Source organism: Populus euphratica, unplaced genomic scaffold, assembly GCF_000495115.2.
Source record: "Populus euphratica unplaced genomic scaffold, PopEup_1.0 scaffold26.1, whole genome shotgun sequence".
Lineage (NCBI taxonomy): Eukaryota > Viridiplantae > Streptophyta > Magnoliopsida > Malpighiales > Salicaceae > Populus > Populus euphratica.
The window spans coordinates 180,632-191,261 of NW_011499896.1; the positions used below are offsets into that span (position 1 = coordinate 180,632).

The following is a 10,630-nucleotide window of genomic DNA, read 5'->3' on the forward strand; positions in this document are numbered from 1 at the left end:
TTGGCATCATGGGCAGCTCATAGCAGATTCAGGCTGCAGGTGATTAAGTAGCCTAGCTAATGCACCCAAATCAAACTTCTTAAGGGTGTCCACAACATACAAACTTGGCAAACATGGGTGGTTCTGAAAAATAAAGAGGTGATTGCTCCTGGACAGGTTTCAGAGACTGTGTGAGGGAAAGGAGAAAGGCTGCTGAAGCTACGACGAAAAGGCATTGTTGGCAAATTGACCTGTTGGATCAGTAGCTTTTCTTGTAGAAAGTGATGCTGAAAGCCTGAAATATATATACGAAAGAACTCAAATCCAATAGAGGGTGAGGACTGAGCTGCCCGAATGTTCATACATTGCTGCTGCAATTGAATATTTAAAGGTCTAGATTGCAGATCCTGCCTCGGGCAAGAAAATTTAATTGAAACTGATATTTGCTACTTGAAAATAACCCCACCAAAAACAATAAAGGATAAAAGAGAAGACTGAAAAACAAAAACCAGTGCGATGGCTTTATATCTAGTTATTCAGTAAATCTACTACCAGTTGCATAAGTCGGTAACGTGGAGCACAAAAGCGGGGAAAAATGCTTCAATAATGGATAAACCACAAAAATCTTGCTCAGGGAACTCCAAATAGAATGTCATTAGAGTTGGCCATAGAAGAAGAATTTGAAACCGATACATGTCTTTGTTTTTTGGTGTGGTCCAAGTCTATTCTTCTTCTTCTTCATCATTATCATCTCCTTAGACAGATTTCCGGAGAATCTCTTCGGATGGAATCTCAAGTGTTGCTCCAGCATGGTCCTTGTCAGGCTTCACTTCTGCAGCAATAATTTATTATAAAATCGTCGCAGTACATTCAGATACAGTGAGATGAGCAATTTAATGAACAGGTGGAGTGCGTAAAAGAGAGCGTGACAGACATAGAGAAATGAGATGGTAATTGATTTATTACCGTAGCCGCCTCGGTCGTTGAGTTTAGCTTGGACGATCATGGTAGCTATGAAATGGGAAGCTTCCCGCGCCTCTTCGAGGAGCTTCTGGATCTCAGTCTCGGAGCTTACATCACGATTCTCCTCGAATTTCTTCCTAACCTCGGAGGCTGATGCCTTCAGCATCAGTGAGTCGCCCGTGAACGATTTTCGAGTCGCTCTTAGCAACGCTCTGTATGCACTCAATGCTTCTCCTCCTCTCACCATCTCTCCCTCTAGGGCTGTCGCTTGCACCGCCCGCCGTAGCCAAAATACCGTTCTTACTTTCTTGCCAGCACTATACTACGTCGTTTCCTTTCCCATCCTTTTTCTTCGTTTGGAAAACCACAAATAATTTTATTTTTTATATATATATTAATCAAATATATAAAATACCCGTGATTTGATTCAAATTGATGGAATGTAAAATGGCAGGCACTCCAAGAATACAAAGTGTTTTCCATGTTAAGTGTTAGATATTAACTATATTTGTTGTTCGCGTTCTGCTGCAGTATTGAATATACAGCGTGCACTTAATCGAGTTTCATCGATGATTTTCAAAAGAAAAGAAAACAAATGCATGACATCGGCTCTTTTTTATTTTTCTACAAAAGTTGTTAATAAATGCTTGTAATAGAGAGTAAAACTCGGTTTTAATTAAGATGACAATGACAGTCAGAACATGCATAGAAATTAATTAGAAGACATTTCATTTATAAATAAAAAATTACAAAAAAATATATTTAAGGTACTTGGAACATGATAACATATTTTGTTCCAAACTCAATCACATTGATTTTTTTAATCTAGAACATGTAATGCATATTAAACACAATGCTCCTTCAGGTTTGTTGATCTTAAGTGACCCGATAAAAATTAAAATCAAAGTAAAAAAGAGATCAGTCACCATGTTTTGAGCCATAGCTTTATCAATCCCAAGGTAAATAGCCCAACTTACCACGTAGCTTTTTCGCACATACATGTATCCATGTATTTATAATAAAATAATACAAAAATAACAGTATACAATTAACTGGTTTTAAAAGGATGATGTCCCCAAAACATAAATTAGCTTAAGTACAAGATTAATATGTCGGATAATTAATTAATTTTAATAATTTAATTTATTTTTTATAGTTAAGATAATTGGTAGCTGATATTTGATAAGTTAAGATAATCAGTGACTAGTATTTATATAAAAAAATTTTGTAAGTATTTAAGTAAATATTTTTATAAGAAAAACTGAAATTATATTAAAGATACAAACTTGAAAATATATATACAGTAAAGGATAAAGATTATAAATTTGGAGTTTGAAATATTCATAAAGTATTTTTTTAATCTATATATCTTATTTTTTTTATAAAAAGAGGGAGCTGAGGAGGTATTTTGTCCTCGCATTTTTTAGAGATAAATATATTCTATATATATATTTAATAAAAAATAAATATTATTTACATAAATATATTTAAGATGAAAATATAATAAGTTTTTTAAAAAACATTATATACTTAAAAATATATAAAGAATGAGATCCAAAATATAATAGATCAGTAACTATGCGGGCTGAGTTTTTCCTTTTAAGTTGAGTGTGCAAAATTGAGCTTTTTCCGTGAACGGAGCTTATAAAAGTTAGGCTTTTTTTCAAGTCGAGTCTACGATGCTAAGTGTTTTTGTAGGAATGAGCTCATGGAAGGTTTGTCCCAGACACATTGCTTAAGGACGTGAGATTTTTGGCATTCAAGGTTTTTTTACATGTTTAAAACTTGAATTTATCACAAATCATATATTATACGTATAAAAACATAAAACAAAGAGAAAAAACAAATCATAAAAACAATGGCTATAAACAAAGACATGAGCATGCATGTCCCCGGGTTAAAGAAAAAGACTAACATCATAAATAAACATGTGATTGCCTGGGCTCTTTCAAGAAACCTAGTTACCAATGACATGGTGTGAATTAAGACATTATAAATTTGTTGGGAAAACTAGGAATAACCGGACACCAATTTACCCGGATCAATTCAGCGGAATACAATTCATAATTCATAATTCACAAGTCCCAATTCTTTTCCTTTTTATGCAGTAAAACAGAATCAAATAATGATCAAACATAATACAAATAATCACAAAATCAACACCAAGATTTTAATGTGGAAAACCCGATACGGGAAAAACCACGGGACTGTAGTCCACCTAAAAACTTCCACTATCAACAAATAATGGGTTCACAATCATTCTTCCTCAAATTCAACTAAGGGATACAATATATATATATATATCATTAAGAACAACTTATTCTCTAATTACAATAAGATTAAAAGAGAATTATTTAAGAAAAACTCACAATACTGACAGCCCCGTTTTCTATCAAAACAATCACCTTCCACATCACCAATTTTTGATCCGACCGTCCAGAATGAAGATCAACGTGTCTAGAAGCTGCTGTCAAAATCTCAGCCCGATCCAACAATGAACGAGCTGGAAATCGAAGGAAGAACGCAAGCTGCTCTGCTGCCTCTTCTTCTCTTTTGGTTTTCTTTTTCTCTCTTTTATTTTCAATTTTGTCGTTGCAGTACCTGAACCATTTAATTTTAAAGGGGTCAACTACCTCTCTTCTTAATAAATATGATGATCCTACCATCACATAATATAGAATAACATACAGTAAAATTTTCATAACCACGTTAGTTTATCACAACCCATTCAAGCTAACAAATGATGCCCTTGATTTATCACATCAAAACCACATTAGCTTGCAATAATTAACGGTGTGAAAAAATCATGTCTTTTTTCAAACGAAAAACAGCGAGCCAACCCAGACTCAACAGTTAAAGCTTAAAAAATATTTCACAGCATAAGCATTCTCGTAATTGGTAGAATGAGAAAGAATTTAAATTTAAAACTTTTCAATGGACAGACATGCTATCCATCTCGAAGGTATAAAGAAAAATGCCCTAAACGTTGTATATATATAAAAAATATAAAAATTATTAATAAAAATATAAATGTCCATTTGACGTGGTCGAAGTGATTTATACTTATAAATGCTATATTGATTTATACTATCAATTCATGTGGCCGAATTAAATGAAGCATGTTTATCATTGACGATTACCTGATAATATATTATTTTTTAAAATGATAATGTGCATCACCAAATCAAATCAATTGACAAAATACATTGGAAAAAAGGGCAAAGAAGTAATTATAAATTAAAATAAAATGTTCCACGTGTGATTTTAAAATTAAAATTAGTTTTAGGAATAATTTATATCTATTTAAATTTTAGATTCTCGTGAATGTACTGTGTTAAAATGATCTTAGGAATAATGCAAGGGAGGTGACATGATAGGAGAGAAGGACTTAGATATGTTTGAATCATAATAAAATGATTTTTTTTGTATTTTATTTAGTTGGTAATAAACAAAACATAATAAGATATAATAAACTTGTTTACCTTTAATATAAGCCAGCATCAAACTTGAAATATTTGAACTATCATTTTTATTTTATATAGTTTGTTAAAATTATTTTTAAATGATTTTAAATGTTAATTTTTTAATCCATAAAAAAACATCAATACAAAGATTTTTATAAGTAGAGAGAGCATGACTTAAAAAATAAATTAATTGGATGTTTTGGAGTGTGGTTGAGGTTTTTTTTAAAGTATTTTTTATTTAAAAAAATCAAAATAATATTTTTTTATATTTTAAAAATTATTTTTGATATTAATACATGAAAATAATTTAAAAATATAATTTAAAGTAAAGAAAAAAATAAAAAAAATTATTTTTTAAAATATAAAAAAAACAAGAAATAAAAAGAAGAGAATGAGAAGATATATACTTAAAAGAGGATTATCAATTGAGAAGGAGAGCACTCCCGTTGCTTTCTCATTCAAAATTCTTTGCTTGAAAAAAAAGAGAGGATAATTTTAAAATTAAAAGCTGGGATAATTTAGAAAAAATAAAAATGATATGTTGTGTTTTTGAAAATATGTCTATCTCATATCTCATATTTTGAAAAGATAAAAATTTATTTTAAATTTATCATTTATTTATATATTTTTATTATCTATTTTAAATCTATTTACAAGTGTGTAGATCTTATTTTTTAAATATTTTTTAGAAACATTTTTTTTTAAATATTTAATTAAATTTTTAAATTTTTTAAAATTATTTTAAGGTACTTATACTAAAAATAAAAAATATACATGAAAAATTATTTTAATCAAGAAAAAACATTTTTTTAAAAAATAATTGGCACCCTAGTACTAAAAACACAAATCTTAATGTTATGGATACCACCCGATGAGATTTATTTTTTTATTATAAAAAATTTCTCAAAGAAGTGGGTCCTTGAATGAGAAGGACACGTCGACGTTACTCCACCAGTTGATTGAAAGAAAGGCAAGGTGCACAAGATGAAAGCGTAGTTTGCGTAACAGGCAAACATTACCATAACAATACCCCTTATATGTTTACTAATTCACGCTTGGTTTCCTAGTCTTTCAAAACCCTAGTCTTCCAGGCTGCTCCGATCATCAAATTCATCGAAAGGTAAGAACTCTGCATATTTTCCTTAAAAACAAAATGATAAAACTCGTTGTCTGGTCAGGCTTTCAGAAATTTCATCAGTTTCTTCTTGTTTCGATCTCTTTATGATGATTATTGAATTGAACTTGACTATTTTAGGGGGAAAATGAGTAGCCGAGCGAGCAGGACTCTCTATGTTGGAAATCTGCCTGGCGATATTCGCGAGAGAGAAGTCGAAGATTTATTCTACAAGGTAATTCAATTTTCCTCTTTGTTGTTTCTTGGAAATTCGAATATATATCATAGCTTCTGATTTTCACTGTTTGGAATGAAGGAAATTATCGAACTTCGTTTTCTAGGAAATTTTATCAGGGTTTTGGAACAAATGCGCAAAAGCACTCCTATCCTTGACAATAATGGCTGATGAATACAGTCGAGAAGCTTGTACTTCTATTTTTTTTTTCTGTTCTTTTAGTCTTATAACGATTTTCCTTTCGTTGCAGTATGGACCAATTGCACACATTGATCTGAAGATCCCACCAAGACCCCCTGGCTATGCCTTTGTTGAGGTGAGTTTTGGGAATGTGCTTTCTACGTTCTTTTCATTTGTACTTGGTTTTCAACTTTCCTTCAATTTTTTTTTTCACAGTTTGAAGAGGCTCGAGATGCTGAGGATGCAATTCGTGGTCGTGATGGCTATGATTTTGATGGGCATCGTTTAAGGGTTAGCAATTTATTTATTTATTGTAATTATTTTAGCTGCCAGCTAGGTGTTAGTTGTGAGTTGAGACTCGTGCATCCTATGATCTTACACCTATCATATAGGTGGAACTTGCACATGGTGGGCGTGGACATTCATCCTCAGATCGTCATAGTAGCTATAGTGGTGGTCGTGGGCGTGGTGGAGTATCCAGGCGCTCTGAATATCGTGGTGTGTAGTACATATAATGCATTTTGTACCATGCTGCATGCTATAAAAGGGATAAGTAAACTAGTTAGCTCATCGTGTCTTTAATTTGAGGCTTTCTTCACCATGCAGTTGTAGTCACTGGGTTACCTTCTTCTGCTTCATGGCAAGACCTTAAGGTGGGCCCAAAGTCCTTTCTCTTTAAATCAGCACTTGGCAATATTCCTTCCATGGCCGCACCTGCTTCCCTTTCCATCTGCATGTATTGAAGTTAGGATGGTGTCATTTCCCAGTGTTGTTTCTTACTTAGGGTTAACTTTTATGTCACATATAATTTTTAGGATCACATGCGGCGAGCAGGAGATGTCTGTTTCTCCCAAGTGTTCCGTGATGGTAGTGGTAAGATGCTCAAGACATTTGAGTCTTTACTTATATCTGTGGTACGGATATACTGCCAGTATTCATGATATTCTTGTTTTAATTTGCTTGGAATGGCTCCTGTGGAGCTAGCTTATGTGCTATGTTTTTTCTACTCGATACAGATTTTACATACTTTGTTTTCTTTCTTTCCTGCTTTCTTTTTAATTTTGAGAAAATGAACTTGAGTTTGTAATGAGGATTAGGACGTTTAAAATAGTTTGCTTTGGGGCTGTTCTTTTGGTTCTGCTCATTGAAATTATTGATGCTAGGGCTGTCACTGGGCTGGATTATAAAAATCCAATATGTTTCCAGATTAATTGGTTGGGTAGTGTGCTGCAGAGAAGTTTTGATCTGGCCATCCCATTCTAATTTGAAACCAGCAATCCATTTGTTAGAAAATCAGGCATGCACTTCTAGTAATCTGATTGGATACACGAAAGATCTGTTGGATGACCAAATTATTTAGGATTTGGATGTAGACGAAAATATCAAGTATTAGCTGAATTATATTGAATTAGATTCAGTAATTCCTTTACCAGTTTGAACTTATATTATACCTTGGTTCTGTCCAAATCTTTTGACTTAGATGTGATAATGTTTATTTTAATTTCTCTAAACTGGTGTTTGCTGGACTTGGTTTTGGAGAAGAGTGAGTAATGCTGGATTAACGTTTTGCACGTTGCTGTGTTATTGTTGTTTTTAGGCACTACAGGAATTGTAGATTACACTAACTATGAAGACATGAAATATGCAGTGAGTTATCTCTCTGATTTTCTATTGACAGTTTGAATAATCTCTGAACTTTCCCAACAGGTTCAATGTTTTTATCATATCAGATTCTTTGGTTTGTTTTCCTCTGCAGATTAAGAAGCTTGATGACTCTGAGTTTCGAAATGCATTTTCTCGGGCATATGTTCGTGTATGGTTTAAATTCCTCTTCCTCTATTCACCCATGCATGCATATGTGTTAGTGTTACTCATATTTCTCATTTTACTTGCAGGTGAGGGAATATGATTCCAAACGGGACTCGTCTAGGAGCCCTAGTCATGGTCGATCTCATTCTAGAGGCCGCAGCGATAGCCGCGGTCGAAGTTTAAGTCAGAGCAGAAGCCGAAGGTTTGTGTGTAACAATTGTCTTGGTGATAAGTTGGTGTGCAGTTGTTTCTCAACCTTAACATTGTTATGCAGCAAGTCTCCTAAAAACAAATCTACACGTCGATCACCTGCAAGGTCTCGATCTAGGTCTGTTTCTCGCTCTGGGTCAAGGGCACGCTCTCTATCAAGGTATTAATTATTTTGTGCTTAATTGTTGAGGTTCTGATTCTTACTTTTATGTTTTAACATGCATTTTATTTTTTGGTGTGTGTATGAGAGGGGGAGAGCAATACACAAGAAGATGCGCTTTACTCTTTGTGGCTTCAAAAGCTTCTGATTTGTGATGGAGTTATTCCATGTTTGCATTAAATTAACTATGTTTTACAAAGTGGTCGCTTGCACTCATTCTATTGGTCCTGCCACCTGACCTTGCCCGTGTAGTTTTTTTGCTTCAACTTTCAAAACCACCTGACCTTGCCTGTGTAGTTTTTTGGCTTCAACTTTCAGTCAAATAATACACACCCACACCCACACCCACACCCACAACAGCAGCAGCATAACAAGTTGTGCCTTGCAGCTACAAGTTCATAATTACTAAAGCTATGGTAATTTTACCTGTAGGTTATTTTTACAGGTCAAATTGTGGGTAAGTTGTAGAAATGTGCTTGAGAGGGGATTTGATTTTGAATTTAAAAAGTATTATCTTGGGATTCATTTTTCTTTCTGAAATTGTCTGAAACCTTTTTCACTTTATTGACTTGTTTTAATGAGTGGATGGGGTAATTGGAAAACAATTCGGATTTTCAAACCATCTTTAGTTTCTTTCTTTTTACTGTATGAAAATTGCCTTCTTTGATATATTGCAGTGACATGGGGATTGGATATTAGGATCTTGATGGGATATGGTTCAATTGTAGAGGTATGCTGTTTTTCAGATGGCAGCTCTGGAAACCTTCATAGTGTCACGGTTCTAATGTATTTAGCATCATAATATCCATGGGTGCTAGATTGGGAACAAAGGAGATTATGCATTGCAATAATAAGGCTGGATATCAGTGAACTAACTGCCAGTGGATCTGGAAGTCTGGTCAACATTGAGCGGTAGAAACTATCATTATCTTTTTCTACTCCAACTATTGCCAAGCTATTAGGACCCGCTGGCTGGACTCGTTGTGGATTTTCCTGTACAGCAGGGAAGCATGCCTCTGTACTGTCAGATGGTGTCTGCAAACACATTATAGTTCTTTAATTGATATGTATTAATTTTTTTATTAGTTATTTTATTGAGGTCTCATTTTTATGAAATGGTGCCTGATTTGTTTTTGTTTTTTTTTGGCTCTCTTGAATTGCTAAAGTTTATAGCCTTTCATATAATCATTTATGAATGTGGTTACTCTGACGTGGAAGAGGCATCAAGGCTCTTGGATGAGAGTTGTTAAAAGGAACGTGTGGATTTTAAATTTGGGTTGTTTCTGGAACTTTTGCAGATCCCGTTCAAGATCAAGATCTCCAATTCCATCTGTAAGTTATTTCTCATGTAGGTTTAGGCAGATATGAAGAAACCTGTTTCTTAGTGGATAATCTTGCGCTAGCTGTTGTCTTTCCTAGTTGGCTTGACCATGGAATAAAATTGCTTTTAAGATGAAGTTCCCAAGCAGCATAACAGAATTTGACCATTCATCATATTGGTAATATAATAATAATGTAGGCTTTGCTTCTCCACCTGCCACTTGAATGCACTAGTTCTCCTTGCCGGTCAATAACCAATCTATGGTTTTAGTCACTGTAGTTGTGCCTGCTTGCCATGCACACTATATCATTTTTTTAGGTTAATATTGATGTTCTTCTGCATCAGAAACGCATTAGCAAAAGCCCCAAAAAGCGCAGTGTTAGCAGGAGCCCCAGGGATAGCAGAAGCAGAAGCAAGAGTTTATCACGGTCTCATTCTCGTCTGCCGATTTATTCTTAGTTACTGATGTTGAAACATGTTATTCTCAAGATGTTTTGATTGGTGACCCATTATTGTACTTGAGTATTGAATTTGTATTTGCAAATTTGTTGGCAGGTGAGGTGGTGATAATGGTTTATCTATGGACACGGATTCAGGGAAGCTGAAAGTATGTGGTTTGAACTTTTGAATGAATAAGTAATTGGTGAACAATGCACAAGGAAAAGAGTCGTGAACAATATGTTTTAATTTTACCAAGTGCACTATGTTCAGATTCTTGTGCCTAGGCCTGATTTGGATTGTATGTTTGAATTGTTATCGTTTACTTATTGGATTTTATTAGCTATAATATAATTGATTCTCGGTTATTTGGATGGGTTGCTTTTGCTCATTTTTTCTTTGCACGGTGGCGCAACATGTGCGATGGCATGGTTAAAGCGTGCTTATATTTCCTGGACCTTTCAGAAGGATTGATATTAACAAGGAGGAATATGCATGCATGGCTATGTTTTTTTGGGTCAACTTTGTAGAGTGTTTTTGGCTGGGATTTGCTTCCTGGAAATGATTTTTACGAATTTGATGTTTGCATGGGAGGCGTCAATCACAGCTAAGGATTTTGAACACGGAAGTGACTGTCAAAGCAGTTCCGACTTCCGATGGCTCCTTGGCAAGCCTGCCTAGAGGGTTGTGTTTTTTTTTTGTGTGTGTGTGTGTGTGTGTCTAGAGGCTGATTGATGCTGGGGAATAATTCTTTCTT

At 34.1% G+C, this 10,630-nt stretch overlaps 2 protein-coding genes across 2 annotated transcripts; one reads left to right on the forward strand and one right to left on the reverse strand.

The window, feature by feature from the left end:
* Positions 1-429: 429 nt before the first annotated feature.
* LOC105131997 (complex 1 family protein / LVR family protein) lies at positions 430-1,263 on the reverse strand. Its single transcript, XM_011035241.1, has 2 exons — positions 946-1,263; positions 430-811 (listed from the first exon to the last, which is right to left on the reverse strand). Exons 1-2 carry the CDS (start codon positions 1,187-1,189, stop codon positions 735-737), a joined length of 321 nt encoding a protein of 106 aa, XP_011033543.1. The 5' UTR covers positions 1,190-1,263; the 3' UTR covers positions 430-734.
* Positions 1,264-5,426: 4,163 nt separating this feature from the next.
* Positions 5,427-10,247, forward strand: LOC105131998 (serine/arginine-rich-splicing factor SR34-like). The gene is made up of 14 exons (XM_011035243.1): positions 5,427-5,526; positions 5,662-5,755; positions 6,006-6,071; positions 6,152-6,226; positions 6,328-6,433; positions 6,542-6,588; positions 6,751-6,808; positions 7,533-7,582; positions 7,692-7,748; positions 7,831-7,946; positions 8,019-8,114; positions 9,413-9,446; positions 9,781-9,863; positions 9,991-10,247. Exons 2-14 carry the CDS (start codon positions 5,669-5,671, stop codon positions 9,992-9,994), a joined length of 879 nt encoding a protein of 292 aa, XP_011033545.1. The 5' UTR covers positions 5,427-5,526; positions 5,662-5,668; the 3' UTR covers positions 9,995-10,247.
* The last annotated feature ends 383 nt before the right edge of the window (positions 10,248-10,630 follow it).

What these genes read in the sequence shown, in the direction of transcription:
- LOC105131997 (XM_011035241.1), bottom strand. Translation starts at nt 1,189, where the DNA reads ATGGTGAGAGGAGGAGAAGCATTGAGTGCATACAGAGCGTTGCTAAGA. An exon ending in CAACGACCGAGGCGGCTACG is followed by an intron (nt 812 to 945) that starts GTAATAAATCAA and finishes TTATTGCTGCAG; the next exon opens with AAGTGAAGCCTGACAAGGAC.
- LOC105131998 (XM_011035243.1), top strand. Translation starts at nt 5,669, where the DNA reads ATGAGTAGCCGAGCGAGCAGGACTCTCTATGTTGGAAATCTGCCTGGC. An exon ending in CAGGCGCTCTGAATATCGTG is followed by an intron (nt 6,434 to 6,541) that starts GTGTGTAGTACA and finishes TTCACCATGCAG; the next exon opens with TTGTAGTCACTGGGTTACCT. An exon ending in CTTCATGGCAAGACCTTAAG is followed by an intron (nt 6,589 to 6,750) that starts GTGGGCCCAAAG and finishes TATAATTTTTAG; the next exon opens with GATCACATGCGGCGAGCAGG.